Source organism: Limanda limanda, chromosome 19 (genome assembly GCF_963576545.1).
Source record: "Limanda limanda chromosome 19, fLimLim1.1, whole genome shotgun sequence".
NCBI lineage: Eukaryota > Metazoa > Chordata > Actinopteri > Pleuronectiformes > Pleuronectidae > Limanda > Limanda limanda.
Window position 1 is genome coordinate 9,367,417 of NC_083654.1, and position 19,966 is coordinate 9,387,382.

At 41.2% G+C, this 19,966-nt stretch overlaps 1 protein-coding gene across 1 annotated transcript; it reads right to left on the minus strand.

Moving 5' to 3' along the window:
- Positions 1-729: 729 nt before the first annotated feature.
- On the minus strand, positions 730-19,208 carry LOC133025823 (oxysterol-binding protein-related protein 3-like). Its single transcript, XM_061092583.1, has 22 exons — positions 19,112-19,208; positions 13,081-13,272; positions 12,088-12,204; positions 11,329-11,382; positions 10,722-10,835; positions 10,425-10,577; positions 10,220-10,310; positions 9,562-9,665; positions 9,237-9,326; positions 8,628-8,787; positions 8,353-8,477; positions 8,125-8,256; positions 7,705-7,798; positions 6,561-6,796; positions 5,743-5,880; positions 4,728-4,791; positions 4,135-4,213; positions 3,820-3,964; positions 3,210-3,354; positions 2,964-3,090; positions 2,328-2,450; positions 730-1,417 (listed from the first exon to the last, which is right to left on the minus strand). Exons 2-22 carry the CDS (start codon positions 13,141-13,143, stop codon positions 1,321-1,323), a joined length of 2,451 nt encoding a protein of 816 aa, XP_060948566.1. The 5' UTR covers positions 13,144-13,272; positions 19,112-19,208; the 3' UTR covers positions 730-1,320.
- Between the last annotated feature and the right edge of the window lie 758 nt (positions 19,209-19,966).

Here is a 19,966-nt window from a genome sequence, read left to right on the forward strand (position 1 = left end):
GTGTATAATCAAGTTCAAAGAAGAACCGCACAAAAAAGATGTCCAGGGTAAAGACATTTATCAAAAAAGTCACCATTTCGTTTTTCAAATGACGTCCTTCAATCATACGTACACACATTTGTAGGCGAATGAGGACTGTGTGCAACAGACAAAGACAACTGGAACGGCACTCAGTAGAGTGTATACCTCCAGGCCACAGCAAATTCAATCAAGCTGCACCAAATTATACATGTAAACATATATCCTCTAAATAAGCCAGATTTTTAAAATGTATTATCCCCTGGGACATTGGTGAACTTTATATATTATTTAAGACTGCCTATCTTGCAATGTTAAAGAATGTGATAAAAACATTCCTGAGACGAACCCTTTGTCCAGTTCCACACCAAAAGCTAACAAGTTCTTTCTTGGCACATGTCTCATCCTTATATAAGTTTCAAGGAAATTGGTTCTGTAGTTTTTCCTGTTATCCTAGACACGTGACTGAGGAAATGAGAACGTACACTCTTTACTCTTGTAATAAGAGCAGATGCTTTTGGACAGGAATCATTCTCGATGGTGCCACACAAGAGCTTGAGCAGATTTTCAACACACCTATTTTGTTTGACCTGTGTTTAGGTGAAAATAATTATTACACTGTGTGAGGAATGTGTAACAAGCTGAAGCTCATCCTGACCCAAAACCGAGTTAAAAAAAGAAGAAAGTGTAAAAAGTAATAACAAACATAACTTGGCTGTCCATTGAACAGTTTATTTTCCACTTTTAACATGAAGTATTATTGCTTTTGTCACATCAGTACAAAACTGTATCCCCAGTCCTGACAGTCAAGACTGATTTCTACAAGGCAGCACTCTGAAATCAGGCTGAAGTCCCTCTATGAGAATTCAAAGCTGAAATACAAACCTGTTCCTTTCCTCTGAAGTCCACAAACTGTACACTGCGATCATCTAAAGTCTCTAAATAAAAGTGTTTTTGCATAACTGCTAAAGCAGCTGATTTGAGTGCAGCCCTGCAATAAAAGGCACTTTGGTAAATGCTGAGATGCAACAGACGATAATGATATGAATATATAGTCTAAACAGACACTGTGTAAATTACAGTCATGATGATAAGAGGGGAAGGTGAAATGTGAAACACAAGTTCTACAAGCTCTGCTCTGCCCTGAAACTGGAAGCAGGAAGTCCATCTTAGGTTGGGTTACTATGACATGGATTAATTCATGTTGACCAAGTCAGGACAGTTGAAGGCAGGTTTCAGTTCAGTTTTACACTTCCCTCTCTGTGATAAGTTGTAGTGGAGACGATTGATTGTATCCAGAGGTTACCACAACACAGGAAAGTCAATTTTGCTGAAGCCAGGGTCTCTACGCTGCTCCCAGTACGAGTTGCTGCTCACCCACAGGTCGTCCTTAGACTTCCTGTCAACACAGCAAGAAAATCAACCTGATCAACACATTTTCAAATGTTGTTTTAATGCATGATTTTCATTCCCATCCTCCTCCTGAACTACTCTTGTTGCTCTATGTAATGTGAGTGGGTACGATCTCCTGTGGAAAGCGTGGAACTGACTGATGTTCATAATCATTGGTCATGGTAATGATAATAGTATTAGCTATTATAAAAAAATATTGGTGGCTACAAGATGATAAGTATAACTACACTTTTTAGTCCCTCTCTCTTTTTTTCTTCTTATTTATGCATTCACTGTTCTTTTTTTTTGTTGTTTTCAAGATTTTCATTATTTCTTCTTATAATAGCACAGTGGTTATATTATCAATACCAAATATGTATGTTGCTGCAGGCAGCGCTGTTGCTCATGAAAATTTACATAGTGTTGCTTTGAAAGAATTTATCAGATTCTAGAATAATATTAAATGGTAAAATGTTTGCCTTTATGAAGCACAATTCTTGTATTTCACACACACACGCACACACACACACACACAATGTTCTACACAATGCACAGTTACACACCACTGATACTAATTTTACCTACATATTATTTTATACATAAATATTGATATTAACTTGCACATCTAAAAAGATATTATCAACATTTTTGTGTCTTTAAATGTACATAATAGCCTCTTGGCTAATCCAGACAAGAATCTATTGCACAGAAAATCTTCATGACTTTCTGTGTCGACTTCACTTGCATAGAACAGACATTTAAAAACATTAAGGACAGTAAGGGAGGATCGTATTTAGTGTTTTCTTGGTGTAACATACATGTGATGATGAGCAGAGCATCTGTTAGGTTCACACATGCACACACTGTGTCTGACTGCACACACAGACTCATGCACAAACAAGAAACGAGCAGCATACTTGAAAAAGCGCGGCTGGTGTGTCATGTTGTTGTCCTGCAGCACTTTCCTCCTCTCTCTCTGGAGCTGCTCTATCCTCTGTTTCTGCTCCTCAGCCGCTTCTGGGTTCCCCTCCTCCAGCAGCCTGGACGAAAGAGACAGAGTGACGATGAGGAACAGGAGAAATTTGGTCTTATCAGAGCATCACCATAATTTACAAAACCATTTCACCAAATGCAAAAACAGGAAATCTCTCTGTCTTATTGATAGTAGCAGCTGTTCTCCCTCTCCCCGTCACAATATATTTACCATGTCAGGAAATTCATATTTAAAGCACATTCATCCAATTCCCTACCAATTCCCATGAATTCATCACATCCTTGTCACTTTGTCAAGTCTGCTGTAATGGCCAAAAAAATGCCTCACAATTAAAAATAAAACAAACCGATATGAAATCCAAATGTTTACGTCCTAAACACTTTTTATGTAAAAAAGTTGACAGTTTTGGTAGCTTTAAATCAATTAACGCTACAGGGTCATCTGCACAGGTCATTAGAATAATACGATAACAGTAACAAAAGTAATTTAGTATTAAGTTTCAATAAAGGTTAGAGATAATGTTTGTGGATGGACAAACAGAATTGTAGACAGTGCCAACCTCTGGTCCGGCCTGAGGCGTGTGTCTGTAGGGGGCAGCAGAGGTCTCAGGGTGGAGACCAACTCATTCAGCTCCACTGCAAACTGGGTAAAGCCATAGTACTGCTCCTGGTCCACGGGCATGGGGTCTACATGCACACACACACACAAATTAGCAGCTGTCATGTCAACTGTAGTTGTGTTTTTCGATTGAACTGCTGTCGTGTAAAAGCTGCTTGACTGACAGTTCCAGGGACCAATCACTCACTTGCTCTCCAGATGCATGTGGCAGAAGGGGGGTCTCCTTTAAACACAGACTCGTGCCATTTTCCAAAAAGGGAGTGTACTACTTTTCCATTTGAGTCAGTAACCACGGCCTCTATCTCGTTCACTGTGGAGCTCCATGATCTTGCCTGAAAAAGTAAAAATTCTTCGTGAAAGATGAAACTAAATGTGAAAGATTTTAAAACAACAATGTAAAAAAATTATTGATGATTTCGGCGTGTGTCACTGTCACTGAGGATTACAGTTGTAATGTGCAATAGTTTTTATTTCTCTTGTTTATTTGTTTTTCTATTTTTGGCCAGCAGAGGGTGCTGTGTGCCTAGATAATATAAGGTCTGTTTGAGTGGGCAGCACTGAATAAAAAGTGAAGTACTTTTATTTTTTATTTTTTACAAAAGACTGAAGTATGTGCTCAGAGAATGACGATGCTAAAAATCAAGTGTCTAATACCAGGCTCATGTGACTGATCAGAACAAACAAACTAGGTTTAGTTCGTCTCTACAATAGCACAACAGTAGAAATTCTCTGAAGTTAAGATTGGAAGAACAGAACACCAGACATGCACGGTTATATACATATTTGTGTTTCCTAACCTTGACAAATGTGACTTTACACTGGCAAGCGTCACTGTTGATATTTTTGATTGCCATCTCTCCGTAGTGTTCTATCCAGCGCTGGCCGCTCAGGATGTTGTGGATGCAGGACGTCACTTTGTTCCATTCATAGTGGTCCCCAAAGCTGCAGAAATCACACATAACATGTACTTAACCACTAAAAAAAAAGTATGTTTCGTTCCTAGTACTGTGCATGGTGATCTGGACTCTTATGTTGAAAGCACATGAGTGTATACACATATAAGCACATGCAAACACAACCACAGAAAGCAAGTAAAGGAGTAAAGGACTTACGCAGGTAGTGTGACATGTGTGGTTCCCATGGGAACAATTTCCATGGATTTACCCCAGAATTTGTTTTTCCATCGGACATCTGAACGAGAATGGAAGACAAATTAGCAGGTGACCTCTTGTAACAATGGAAATCATCATACTATCTTAATTTAGATCCTCAATAGGTTTTTTTTTGGTCTCTTCAGCAAACGTCAGTGTCTTTTTATAAACCGGCGTCTTTATTCATGTGCACAATCAGGAATGCAAACAAGGCAACAGGCTGTAGTTTATCTGACAATCATTGGTTACTCAGTTGTTTCTGAACACACAGTCTCTGAATTAACAAATGAGGTCTCATGAATATAATCTGCACAGAGATTTTGCTATAAACTAAAAATGTTGTTTGATGATACTGGAATTATCACACAATGGAAAATTACAGATAACACCAAGGCCACATTTTAATTAAGGTTCCTTAAATCTTGCACAACACCAGTTGTAACTCTAGCATGTAAAGAACACTCAGAAACAAAAGGTGCGGCGCCACTGGGGCATTTTCCATATAATCCAAGCCCAGCAGAGGGAAAATGGGTTGTTAATCCAGAAATGCTCACCTTGCCAAAAGGTGAAGTTCCTTGAAGCACAGTGACATGCTGAAACTGGCGGGTGATGACTCACCTGGGAAACACAGAGAAGAGATACAAGATGAGATAAAGGCACCTCATCCGAAACAATACACACTGTAGCTCATGAAGCTGTATTCATCAATCAGTGAAGGCTGGGAAAGGTTACATTTTTCAACAGCCTTAAACCATTAATACAAACAATTTAAGAGATCAGTATAATTAATGTAAATAAACACGACCACCGCAGAGACGACTGGCAAGTCAGTGCAGGATTTGTAGGATTGGATTTAGTTGCAAGTCTTGTCAGTTGCTTTAAAGCATAAAACAGGAACAGGGCGCTGGTCTTCATGGATAGGTCAGACGTTTGAAAACCTATGGTGTGACGATTAAATTGAGAATAACAGACCAGTGTTTCAAATGACTAAAGCTGCTTTCAGACATGCAATGAAGTCCAGACATTTCCCTGAAGTTGTCCAGAGTATGTGCAAATGTCTAAGTCAGTTGCCCTGAACATCTTCTGTAACTCTTCTTGCCCGCCTCCTATTGAAATGTCCGGAAAATTGGCCCATGTGCGAGTACAGCAGGAAGAGAACACAAATACAAACACAAATATCTCAGGATGAAAAAGAGGTGCCATACACAAATAAGTTGCAGACCAAGATGTCAACTTCGGATTTGACGATAAGGGATTACACTGGTGTTGATGTGCTGTAAACAAAAACACTGTGCAGTATATAAACGTCATGTCGTCCCTCCTGCATGCTTGCCTGAATATCACGGTAATTTTCCCGTTGTGAACTATTTCACACGCATAATCTCCTGCTGTGTTCTTCATATGTGAAAGGCAAGCTCCTGAAATTGTCTGGCCCCAATTTTTGAAGTTAATGTCTGGAAAATCCTCAATTTTCTTATTGAAAGCTTGTGTTTCTTCGTATGCCCATGCAGTAAATGATGTGTTGTGTGAGTGTGGGTGTGTGTGTGTGATGTAAACTGTGACCTCTACCTGTTCAGCTATGAACCTGAAGCCCTTATCAGGTCTGTCACACTCGTACGTCTCTCCCAGGACGGGGTTAAAGGGTTTGCTTCCTGCTCGATGGAAGCTGGATGCATAAGCAGATATTGCAAAAGTAGCAACATACACCTGTATAGAAAATCAGAGAGGAACGGTGAGGGTCTGACACCAATATAGAAGCATGTAAATGTGTTTGTTAACGAGAAGGCATAAGTTATACTACATCTCTGTAGTGTGAACAGTATTTATAAAGTATGTAGAAGCGTGATACTTGTGAATATGATATTTTTGTGTGTTTAGCCGACGGTCTATCTTTTGGACTATAAACTATAAATACTCTGGACCAAAAAAGCACAGAAACAAAAAAAGATTAGTGAAAATGTATTTTGTTGATTTATTAAAACCTTAAACAGAAGCGCACAAGAAGCAAAAAGACACACATCAGAGTATCATTTAAAAAGATGCCTGAGGAAGAGCAGTGACCTCAATAAACATTTCTAATCTATAGTTTGCTCCAGGCACTGTCATTGTTTTGTTTTTTACCTATGCGCTTCTGCTGACGTGGAGATCAGAGGCCTGAATAAATATCTTTACCTTTTGCAAGCTCCAACCTTATAATGTTCTTTGTGGTATCATAAGAGTTTCTGATATTGCTCATGAGACTGGTTTATGCATGGTAGATGCATAATGACATGTATGCAAAATAACTCAAGTTTTTAGCTAGAATTTGTACATGTTTACAAGGCTCCATCTTCCCTCTGCAGATTTATAGATGCAGCTTTATCATGCTTGTTTTCTTTTCCCCTCACCATCCGTTGGTAAGGGTCCTGCGTCTGGTTGGCGGTGTCCAGCAGCTCGCTGTACTCCAGCTCCTCACACAGCCTCTGCAGGGTGTTGAGCGGCTCGTTGAGCTGCACTGGCATGGCCACCTTGGACAGGTCCTTCCCGATGTTGTTCCTCAGGATGTTCCACAGGCTCACGCTGCTGGCGGAACACGGGGAGGGCAACCTGGTGCGCCGGCGATTCAGGTTCACCACGCTGCTGACTGCAGGAGGGAAATGTCGAGGGAGAGACAATGAGACGAGAAGAAGAAGGAAGACCTGTTTTAACAACAACGAGTGAGACAGAAAAATGTGAGAGATGCCATGAGAGGTGATGCTTATATGTGCAAAATGTCTAATATTTGATGTTGTAAAGTCTCTGATGTCCAACACTGAGGTGAAGAAGATGAGGATCGAGAGAAGCAGTACAAAAAATGTGTCACTCATTACTCTGACGTAAGCCTCGAAAAAAAACGCAAAACTTTAGTTTGTCTGATTGTTTACAGACAAACTAGTTGACGAATTGGCACGAAACTCTAAGGAGAGATGTGGTATGGGTCAGAAAATAATCCATGACAATGTTGTGTGGATCCGGATCAGAGGGCGGATCAAGGACCTTTCTTTAACATAACTTTTCTCTACCATGACATATTAAAATATTTAGTGGGGTTGGTATCAATGAGTGTGTTCATCCTAAAAATTTGTATCTAGTGAATTTAAATGTGGTGTCATAAGGGAATGGAGGTTTGCACTCTTCTGAGTGATATTCTAGTTGAATGAGGAGATATAGAGGAAACAACATCTGCAGCAGTGAATTAATGATGCATGTCCGCAGATGTTTCGTCACATACTGCACGGAGTTTGTAAACGAGTCTGGAAGTTGGCAGTAGTAGTGTTTAGCACATTCCATCAGCAAGAGAGTTATTTCTCTGATTCCAGATATTCATAATTTATACTGTGTTAAACTCTGAGAAAGCACAATAGGACCCACAGAGGCACAGAGGCTCATTTGCAGTCGCATTCAAGCGCACAGGGGAGGGCCAGTCCTGCCCCTTTATGACAGAATGAGGTCCCCTTATTTCACTCTGTTGTACTCAAGCACACATACACAACTTGCTACTGTATTATATACCAGAATTGTGTCTCTCACTGCCTCCCTCGTTGCTGTAGGTATCCATGGAGACACTGTCACTGACATCACTGATGTACGAGTCATCGTCGGACGCCTGGAGATAAAAGAAAATCAATGGTGAAGGTCAGAAAGCTTCCAAAGTGCAGGATCAAAAGACAAAAAAAAACAACAACACATAAAACCCTGACTTTCCAGTCAATAGAAAAAAAATAAAGGCACTTTACTGTACATTTCTAGATGCAGGTATTTGAGTTTAGTTAAGACCCAGTTGTAGGACTAAAGAATATGTCACCTTGTTGTCTCATTACCTTTTTTCCCCCAATTTCTCACATTTCATAGACTCATTCAATAAAAAGATCCCTGCATTTAGATGTTAACATGAAGTATCGGAGGGGGAGGAGGTACAAAATAGAATCTGACCTCATTTTCGGAGGAGGAAGAGGAGAGAAGGTACTCCTGAGCATCATAGAACTCGGATATCGACTCAGGGATAGATGCTTTGCTCTCATTGGACGCCTGGTGGACCAAGGAGTGGGAGCCGCCTGGACATTCCTGTTTAAATGATGAGAAAACCAGTTATGTGGTCAAATTTGTTATTGTGGTGGGAATTTTGCAGATTTGAGAGTTCTGAATCATGGAGTCACTCACTGAGGTATAAGCAGACTTTAAGCCCATGACCTGCACTGGCTGAGGGGGCTGCATGTCGATGGTGTGCCTCAGTCTGTCTTTTTCTGCTACCAAGGTACTGAAGGCTGATTTCAGTGTGGTGTGGACTGGAGTGAAGCAAATGCCAGGGACAGAAACAAAAACTTATATAGAGTTGTCATGGAAACTATCTCACCATATAGAAGCAAAAAAAAGCATTTATTTAGAAGTAAATAGATAATCTGAGCAATATTGTGGTGACTTAGGCAAGGACTCACGGTTGTTTGCCAGCCTGCAGAAGTCCACTTGGAGACGGGACGCATCTATAGGAGAGTCTGGAGATTCAGGACAGGCCTCTTGGGTATTTGACTCAGTGGTGGACAGATTAGGGTTGGAGGCATGAAGACGAGGGGAATTAGAGGAGATACAGCTCGGGATCTGGGGGACAAACACAGAAAAAAGGTGAAGTGAAAACCATTATTTTGCTTTTATTCTCACACTATAATGCTTGTTGATATCAAATAGAGGGGTGCTCACAGTGCATTCCTCTGCCATGGGTAATGCCCTCACTATTTCAAATGAGTGTTTCCTGTTATCTGCCCACACTGTGGCGTCAGATATGTTCTAATAGTTTGGATGGAATGCAGTTCTACCTCTGACACGAGAACTTGTCTTTCACCCTTTTACTGCAATAGATTGAGTGAATTCTGTTGGAAACACCAACATTTTACAGGATCTTTCATAACCCATACTGCAACCTTCCATTAAGTTTAGTGGCAATCAGTCGATTAGTTTTGTGTGTAATCCTGTTAATTAACAGACAGACAAAGAAAGTGAAAACATAATCTCTTTGGCTAGAGATAATAATAATGAAAATGGACATGTACCTGTAGTGTGGCTTTTGTTTCTTTGCCACTGTTTTTGGATCGCCACCTCCTCGGCCTCTTCTCCTTTTTTGGGATGTCATAGGTACATGCCTATGGTGCCACCAAAAATGTATTAGGGGGTAGGAAAAAATTTGAATTCCAAAACTGACACAAGCACTCAAAAATATTGGATTAAGTAAAATCAACATTTTGCGTATTACTCGACCGTTCTGTTACACCAACAAAGTTGGCAAATACATTTTCATTGGGAATCAGCTTTAACTAATACAAAGAATGTGTCCACATTTCAAATCATGGTCAACTTCATGTGAGTGTCTTTGTTTACTTGTAGTGCGCTGATGGCTGGAGCTGAGTATGTGCGGTGGATGACCTCCATGCTCTTCAGCAGCAGGTTGAGTTCAAGCAGGTACGATTCGCAGTCCTCCAAGTCTGAGAGAGAAGAGGATTATTATCAGATTAAAGTTGGGGGTGAATGCAGGCACAGTGATAGGAGAATAAAATAGAAATTTAACGTTTGCTGGATCAAGAAAAACTCAGGAGACAATAATACCTCTTTTACACCTGCCCAAAAAAGTTGATTAACTCCTTTTCTATTTCTAGTTTTCCCCTGATGAGTCCTGTTCGATGTCACAAAGCTCTCTAACCTTGCAGACTTAACGGTGCTGCATCTTGCACAATACGTTGTTGCCAAGATGTAAAAAGGAATAAGTACATGAATGTTCAACGCTAATAACATGCCAACGCCAAGAAGTCCAATGTGCGTCAAGATTGCGCCGGAAAGAGTGCAGCATAAGCGTTTAAGTTGCTTAAATAAAAACCAGAAGAAATTAGCGCGTTAACCAAGGTATCATGTCACTGCAAACCGGAGCTGGACCCGTGTCTAATGTCCTTTGACCCTGGAGTGAAAACCCAGATGTTAGTGGGGGGTTTTGACCAGTTTAAAGGCAAGAAAGAAAAAAGACAAAACAACAAAAGCAACCAACCTTTGCAGCACCTATTCATGTCCTCTGAGTAATGGAGCCAAGAGCTGATCTTAGCCTGGTGGACTGACGCCTGCTTGGTAAGAGTAGCTCTCTGTTTGAGTGAGAAAGAGAGATGGATGACGATAAATTCACATACCAAGTGCATCAAATTTAAGAGTGCCGGGGAAAAAAGTGTTTCCTACAAACAAGCACTGCAACAACTTACTTTTCTCAGAGAGTCACTGAGGGAGGGGGAGGACGAGGCGCCGGGGTGGAAGAGATGCTTCTCATGGGGATACATGGCAATCTCGTTCTGCCGATACACGCGGTGATGACGGAGTTTTGACACCCACTCCTCAAACAGCTCCGGAGACTTCACCTGGGTGCCATAAAGTCTAATTAGGAGCGCCCACTTGGAGAGAAGTGCAGTGAGTGTGTTTGTACATAGCAGACGCAGGAAATATAAGGAAAAACATGAGTAGGTGTTGAAACAAATAGACTTTGCTCATAAACAGTACAATACCTTTAGGTGATAGATGTTATCCTCTGTGTCCAGGTCAATGCACATGGCTTTTTTCTTTATTGACATGACAGACAGGCCGACATCTATGCAGCCATGAAGCTTTCCCTTCTTCAGCTGTGCAAAAACAACTTTGTTAGCATGTGTCTTTGCAAGAATGATTTTTTCACCCCATCATTACTCAAGAGCACGGTCTTTCAATAAGAGAGGGACTTATTGATTTCCTGCCAAAATTTGTAATGATCTTGGATTTTTTTCTGTCAGAATTCTCCAACCAATGGAATGCCAGGTGTGTTGTTGACCAACGAAATAGTCCCATCCTCGTTGTCCCATACGGGCGGTTACAAGAATCTCAAAGAAGTAAAGAGAACAACACATCCGAACGCGAAAAGAGCTGACGCTGGAGCGCAGGCACTCTGTCTAAGCAACAAAATAACTGAGCGAAACACACAGTTTGAGTACAAGTGCAGTGCATTGAGTGACATAATCGCAAGATCTGAATGTGAAATCAATAATTCCTCTCAAACTGAGAGGCCGCGTTCTTGAATAAAGATAGGAAAATAAAAATCAAAGATCGACAAACAGATTATGCTCTTGAGGTGATACCTACATCAGTTCCACGCTTTGCATACTTCAAGATGCCTTTCTCCAACACAAAGTATCTCTAGGTGGGAAGAAAACAAACTCAGTCAGCATTTAGTCACAAGCTGTCCAGTTGTTGCCTTCCTGGAATAACAGATTTATTGCACTCTTTGGTTATACAATAAGACACCAGTAAAAATAAAGGTTCGTAGACATTGTGCAGTTTTGCACCAATAACTCGACATTCCCTTGACCTTACCTTTTAAATTTCAAAACAGCAGCAATGAAGCAGGTGATATAATAACCATAGTTTACAAGCACAGTTTGCTCACTTTTGTTTTACAATGAAAAAGACTACATTTTGTGAGGCAGAAGTTTCCAGGTATGCATGAGCACACTCAAAGGAAGATGAGTGAAGGTTACAGTATAATAATACAAAAGTATGAAAAGAAGGAAACAAAGAGGATTATAATGGTGAAGGGGAGGACATGCAGAGATAGCTTGGAGGTATAAAAAGACAGCAGGATAGAATTCTAGGCAACACACAGGCACTGCACATGCAATTTGACCCAGGCGTTACACAACTACAAATGATGAACACAGTGCAGGATATTCAAAAAAGTATATAAGCAACCTCAGAATGTGAGCAAACTCCAGCTCATTGTCTGACACAAACTGTTAAAAAGCTGAGTGACAATAAGTTCATTATGAGATGGTTCCAGGGTGAAAGTGTTGTTATGTAGCATGTTGCTGTCTGGGGTTATAAGTGGACAGGTCAGGTACTGACCTTATGCCATCCCTTCATGGGCCACTTCCTCCTCTTGAGCAGGAAACCCTCCTGCCTGGCGGGCTCCTGCACGCTGGCAGGAACCCCTCTGAGCCCCTCCACAATCTCCCAGCTGTCCTGGAGAGAGATATACAAGGGTATTCATTACTGCATGGGTTAGACAGACAAATAACAAGGTTATATCATAGCCTAACACCTGTAACCAGTAAAAAATATTGTCATCATCACAGGCACCACTTAGAGGAGACATATGATGCTTCTTTCTTCTAATGTTTTATAGTTTTATTTGTGTATGCAAAAGGACTGCCAAGTTAAACAGCCATCGTCATATCACTTCACCATCGTGATATCACAATGCCAGACATTTGCATAATGCATGCCCAGCGGCTAGTCTGGCATGCGCCCTAACAAAGCTAGGTAAAGAGAGATCAGGGGCCCACATTTCCTACATGCGCTGGAAGTGACAGACCAATCACAACAGAGTAGACCAGCTGACCAATCAGAGCAGACTGGGCTTTATCAGAGCAGCGCTAAGTGTTTCAGATATAGGCTGAAAACAGGGGCAACAGCTATGGACAGTACGAGGAAAGTGATGTATTTTTTAAAAATAAGAGCATGTAAACCTTTTCAGGTAATAACACAAATTAAAATGATGAGCCTGAAAGTTAGTATGTCTCCTTTAGGTGCAATACTGTGGTTACTGCAATATCAGTTGTTGTTTTTTAACTTGAAGCTCTTTATAAAGGGTGTGGTTTGCTCTTCTATTACCTGTTAAGTGTCACAGAAAGAAACTCTTAATAATTTAATGAATTTCAAATGTTTGATCAATACCACAAACATAAATTAATAATATCTAACCTGTTTTATTTCCAAAGGGATACTGCATTACAGTGAATTTAGTTGATATGAAGCGAGAGGAAAAAACAATACTGAAATGAAAAGTACTTTTATTAACACAAAAATAAATCGACACATGTAGAACCACAAACTCACCTGGTTGCTGTCCTGTTTGGAGGAGCTGCTGCTGTCACTGTGAGTGGGTGATGGCGACGTCATCTTTTTGCGACTTCACCTCCTTCTACCCACTGTTGTTGTGTTTCTGTGGAAACCGCAGTAACGCAGATCACAGCGGAGCCACCAGGAGCATCACCCTGACCTTTGAAGGCCACGCCACAACAGTCAGCACTGTGGAGAAAGGTTAAAACACAGTGATGTTAGGGGAGCACATTTAAAAAAAAGAACAGAAGCAGCACACAGGAACTGACAAATAAAAACAGTGAGGCATCACTTACTCACTGTGTCTGTCCACACCCTAACTGTGGATATAAAAAACCCCAAAGTCCAATGCAGCCTTGTTTTAAGGAAGCAGGACACAAATATCCAAAATAAAAATACATGAGAGGCCATTAAGCCTTTATCATGAACACAGGAACATTTCAGGATTCAGGCTACAGTTCACACTGGAACATACAGAGTATCATACAAAACAAGACAATCAGTGAAATATCATCATAAAAGGTATGACTCCAGTGGCTGCTTCCATATGTATGGACCAGATGGAACTACCACCGGTTTGTGTGGAACTAGTAAATTAATACATCTAAGACAACAAAAAAAGTTAACTTTAACTAACCTAAACCGCTGGCTCACTTTATCACCAGATAATTCCTCCCCAGCCTCCTCCTTTCTTACATTTGAGGTTAAAATGTCTTTCATGTCTAAGAGCTTTCTTAAATGCCTCTACATAATCACAAAGCTGTAGTGTTATACAAGGTGAGAAGGGAGTTTTACATTCTCCATGTGATGTAGCATTGATGATCTACCCCTACTTGTACTTTATGCATTTGGCCGATATGTTGCGCCTATATGTGTTTTACAGCCACTCCCTGTGTGCGCTGATACTCTTTAAGACTGAAGTCAAAGTGGCTGTGTGGACGTGTACTGGTCATGTGAGCCAGGCACATCCCTGTCAGGTGGACTAACGCACTAAGGGAATGCCTGTGGTCTTTGTCTGTGCCCACATGCATGCAAATGTGTGTAAACTGTTGATTGTTAAGCATGCCGATATATGCATCTGGTGCAAACATTCTGGTGGTTTAGGTTTGTGTGTTCCCAGGGGCTCCGCTTACAGTCATTACCGAGTCCTGAACATGAGTCATCAACAGGAAAGAATGTGCTCCGTGCCTCGATACCCCAGACACACCATAACACACACAGCTAGCTACCGGCAACACGCGGCTAAAAGCAGACAGGAGCAGTTGGATGATTTCACATACTTGCTTACTTTGCGGCTCTGGAGAGACTAAAAGGACAGACAACGTTTTCTTGAATAAGTTTCAAATGATAAACTCGAGGAGATCGAATTGTCTCATCAAGCTGTTGTTCTCAAGCGGTGACCTGCCTACAGTGCTGTGCTGTCTGAAGCTTTATAGATAAAAATCAAGTTCAGGAATTCATTACGCATCACTCCTGCATAGTTACGTCTGTGTGAACACATCTGTGTTTAACGTAGACTTTAAATGACAAAAGGCTCATCCCGCCATAAAACATTCAGGATTGGCACATTATAAGAGCTCAGGGCCTCAATGGAAAATTTCCAGGCTTGGCTGAACTCTTCCAAGAATACACCCATGATTATACACACAATAAGTGGTGAGTAAGGGCAGCAGCACCATGCGCCGCTTTACATAACATGTTCAGCAAACTTTGCAACAGAACATTTCCTCAGAGCACAGCCTCAAACATGATCTGAGCACAGATGCACACATTTCTGTTTCAAGGGTCACTACTTTGTGTGTCTCACTGGCTTAACAGCTTGTGTGGAAGCTGTGTGTTAATCTGTAATACATCCTGCCATGGATGTGCCGTGAAAACTGCAGATGAAACTGTGAGGAGAGTCCCCGAACATCCCACCGAGTGCCCTACTTACCTCGACTGAGTGATTACTGTAAAATCGTACACCGCTGAGCCTCCTGCACTGTAAGACTAGAAGTGGCAGGGGTTTTGCCTTGGGTCTTACGTAATGAGAGTCAATCATTAATAGTACAACACCAGTGTGTCTTTTCTTTGAATACACTGGGGGGAGAATTTTTCTTCCACTTGTCTCATTCATAGCAACCAAAGTGTCAAGCCTTCTGGAAAGGCCCACCACTCAAACAACTTACAAAATAAAGCTTTGCTGCAACAAACACACAAGCAAGTGCTTGTTCTAAACCTGCCTGTTTTGCCTGTTTACTTGGCTGTGGCTAACGCTGGTTGCAGCTTTCTTTCCGAAACTGTAAAAGTGAGATGCAGTTATTGAGTTGCAGCAAGTAAAAACTGGCTGCAGGACTCAGTCCCTAGAACCCTGAAGTCGTGGCTCCGCTGTTGTACAAACGGCTGTCCATTTGTTTATTAAAGTTCGATGAAGCTCCACTTTGTATGCAGAAAACCCTAACTGGAGAATCAGTTGTCGTGAATGCGCCCATTGTAGTGACCACACGGTTGGCGTGATTGACAATGTCACTTATATTGATGAATTCCAGTCGATACTGTTACAGAGCTCTGATCGCCTGTTGATTCAGAGTTTATTAACATTGAATGTATCCTGTGTCTAAACCACACCAATTCGACACTGCACTTCCTGTGGCTCATTAAATATACACACGCCAAGCAACACCTATTCAACATCCAGTTTACTATTTGAGTTGAGGAAGGCTACAGGCAACACATTAAGTTCATATTTACAGAAGCCCCCATGGCTTTCATGAAGGTAACCCTCGGCCGTTGTTTCCGCGACAGTCTCTTAGGGCAACATGGCAACACTGACTGGGCACACAAGTGCTGACTTAACAGCAAGTCCATCTGCTTTCTGACTATACACATTCTTGCAGCCACAGGACTGCAGTCAACCTGACTGTCCACCCAGTTGTACATCGTTCCCGTTATTATGTTACTGGCAGACTGGGATGGCGAAAAGGTCCCCGCAGATGGCCCATCTGTGACTCTCCCTACAATAAAGGAACAGACTCTTCTGGTAAAGCTTCTTCACCGATTTATGGGGTTAAAGCTGTGCATGATCCACTGATTATCAGGCCGAGAGCCTGCATTAAATAGAAGCACATCTGGCAACATGATCTGGTTATTTCATACAACTTAACTCAAATTTGATAACAAAATTGTGTGATGGATCATATGGATTTGGATTGGTTGGTGGCAGGAGCTTATCTGACCTCTGACCTCATCTCCGACAGAGTGTAGCTGTTAATAGCACTGACTTGTTTGAAGATATTTATACAATTTCATCTGAAAGTTGTGCAGTGCCTGTATTTCCTGTATGCAGGCAGAGTAAAACTAATGTGAGCATCAGGGAGGGATAAAAGAGGTAAAAGCTGTCTCAATATGACATTCAACTGTCAGTTATTTTGAAGTGCACTCAAAGTGAAAACAGAAGACTAGAGGCTTGAAAACCAGCATGCCCATAGATTCCTGACCGAGGCATTTTTTGAAAAGCTGCATCACAAAAGATGTATTTCTGTCTCTTTCGTGCTGAGACAAGGGACACTTTGTGTAACTGCTCAATCACGTGTTGCTATGGATACAAAAAAACGAAGGCAAGAATATATTTTAGATTGTTTATTCTTTATGGAAAATCTGAGGGCATAAAACATGCTACTATTTATAGAATCTGTGCCGGCAGAAATGTGATTTCACATGAGTGTCTGTATCGACCAGCCAGTCTGACTGGAAGTAAGGCATCTTCAAACCTTATGAAACCATAAGATATAACAGGCCTGCTGTTCCCAGAGTGGCCACTTGGAGTATTAGTCAAGGCTGGAGTGCTCTGTATTTACCAGCTTTTAAGTGGGTGTTGTGTAAAAGGGTAGAGTGACATAAAGATAACTCGCTGAGTCACGTTGGCCACGTTGGATGTTTATGCTCAGAAATGTGGTAGCAGATAGACATATTTTGGCTGGACAGTGATCAGTCCAGGGACTTTAAACTTATGCCTGTGGCACTATCCTCTTTTGCTCACTAGAGTGCAAGTGGTGGAGAGATTTGAACAGTGCCCTGTGGAGCTTGTATTGATTTCTCTACATCTTGTAAAGGGCACTTCAACAGAGCAGAATACCAACACATTGGTGGCTGGATAGCTGGACGGTCTCCTCTTGCTACTGTTCTGCCTACTTCTGCAACTAAACTTGCATTTATCCTCAATTAGTTTCAATTGTCAAGTTGAAAAAAAACCTATACACGCATACTTTACCTTCATTACAGCTTTATGGACACAAGCCTCACCCTAAAAAAACAAGTTTTTTCACAGTCACAGTTTTGTTTACAGTAGCCTGGGTACAGGAATGACAATGTGAACCCACAGGCAATCATGTGACAGGGAATGGCACAGTGATAGTGTTTGCCTCACCACTCATGCGTACTCTGATCCTGTCTGGTCTAAGAGGTGCTACTTACAGCACAACAAAACGTGACAAGCACAAAGCACTGAACCAATCATTTATATTCCGTGAATTAATGAATGAGAGCAATGATTCGTTTCATAATTGATTAATCTTCCAAATAGTTCCATGATGACAAACTGTTTGGTGCATTGAATCTCCATTGTACTTCCAGCCCCCAAAGCTATGCCTTCAAATGCTTTGTTTTGTTCAACCTATAGACCAATACCCAAAGGTATTTAAATTACATCTAGGGCCCAACTGATATATCAGTCTGCCTATAAAAATCCGTCATTTTGAGCCTATACGTAATCACCATCGTCGTTGTGTTTGATGGACCAATCTGAAAACTTATATTTTACAGCATAAATAATGCAGAAGAATGTGCACATATGTTTTAATATATATTGGTTTTTATTTTCTTGTGTTAAATTATAAAATGCTCAATCACATTTCTTTGTCACAATGGTTTGATGATGACATATTAGGAATCATTGCCAATTTTAAAAAGAATACACACACACACATATATATATAGTATGTGTGTGTATACGTTTTTAGTTAGTTACAATAGTCCACCAATTATTATTATTATTACAATTGTAAGGGGATGAATTGAGTTTGTATGTCGTAAAGCAGTTTTATAATCACTAATAATAATAAAACATATATACAAAATATTAAGTTTGTAGTAAAACTGTTAAATATAAAAGCCTCAATGACATTTAATTGTCATTACGGTTTCATGACAACATCTTAGGAATGATTGCCTATATCAATTTCAGAAAGATCAGTATCGGCTCCAAAATAATCTATTGGGTCTGTTTCTATTTACATTTATAGAAAACTACTGAAATATGAATTGTTGCCTGTTTGTGTGGATTTACGTCTCAGTTCATGTTATCCTCCTAGGACACCGTTCTGTGTTTAAATAAAATGCAAACCACAGCCATTACTACAAGTCACTCAGCAGACAGCAGCTTTGGGTGAGTTAAATCAAACCGGACGAGCAAGATCACATCTTGAACTTAATCTCCATGTGTAATTTGAACCCACTGAATAAGGGGTGAATACGTTTGTGCCATGTCAGCGCAGGAACCAGGAATCGAACAGTGTCTGATGGGGACAAACTCCACGTAGAGAGAAACACAGGTGTGTGCGCAGCCCTGGTATTCAATGTTGAACATGTACAGTAAAAAAAGCATGTGCACGCACGCGCGCGCACACACACACACACACACACACACACACACACACACACACACACACACACACACACACACACACACACACACACACACACACACACACACACACACACACACACACACACACACACACACACACACACACACACACACACACACTAACAGAGCCACTACATACACACACACAAACACTAACACTAACAGAGCCACTAAATGTCAGGAGGAAGTCCATTAACTATTCTATCGAGAGCGGTGTCTCATTTCAACGCTCACAGACACACACCAGCCGGCGCCGAATCCACCCGGAAGTGAGGCATTAACAGCACAACGAACACGGGTGCAAACTCACACAAGACGCGGGTGTTAGAGAAGGTAAAAGCTTACGGTTCCGTGGCGACGGCTACAGCATCTTGTCCCCGGCAGAGGAGACACACACGGCGGCTGAAGGACTTCAGGATCCTCGCTCCACTGACCCAGCGACGCGCTGCGAACGGGGGAGTGGCTTGCTCGGTGGGCGGAAAGTGAGTGGCGCTAGTCACAGCCAATCGTGATCGAGGGTTTAGCGAAAGAGGCGGGGCTGGCATGTAGAGGCGGGCCTTCGGGGACTCGCACCTTCAAAAATAGATGAAGGTGTGAGTCGTAAGTTCCATCGAAAAGTGACGCAAAGTTACGTGAATACAGATTTAGGGAGGTATTGTTTTCATGTGTTACTGTGTGAGCTGAACTAAAGTGGTACTTATGCTCACAAGTGTAGTATAGCCCGTGAGTGCTTCAAAGGAAGAGAAAGTCCAATGATCAACTTTCAGAATATGTAACTGAAAAAAAATAGGGATGTAACTAAATAACTTATATCCCCCCACGTAATTGTCTGTCATTTTATTTACTATTATAACAATTTAGTAAATAAAGGGTCCCTTAACTATTGCCTAAAGCCTCTGGAATAGTTTCAAATCAAATCGCTGCTGTTGTTGGTTTGAACAAAACTCAAACATATGCAGTGTATTATACTGGAAGGGACGGTGGATTTGAGGTGGGAATCACCAAACACGTCAACAAATCACAAAACACCACAACACATAAGAAAACACAACAAATCACAAAACACGTGGCGTAAACTTTTTTTGACGGAAGTTTACAAAATTTGCCATTATGTTCTCTTGGTTCCTTTTTAGTTTTTTTTATCTGCTGTTGTGATTTGCCCTTCAGGGCCACCGTGCCAAGACAAAGCAGGTAACTTGT

What these genes read in the sequence shown, in the direction of transcription:
- LOC133025823 (XM_061092583.1), bottom strand. Translation starts at nt 13,143, where the DNA reads ATGACGTCGCCATCACCCACTCACAGTGACAGCAGCAGCTCCTCCAAA. An exon ending in CCAAACAGGACAGCAACCAG is followed by an intron (nt 12,205 to 13,080) that starts GTGAGTTTGTGG and finishes ATCTCTCTCCAG; the next exon opens with GACAGCTGGGAGATTGTGGA. An exon ending in ACACATGTCACACTACCTGC is followed by an intron (nt 3,965 to 4,134) that starts GTAAGTCCTTTA and finishes TGATTTCTGCAG; the next exon opens with CTTTGGGGACCACTATGAAT.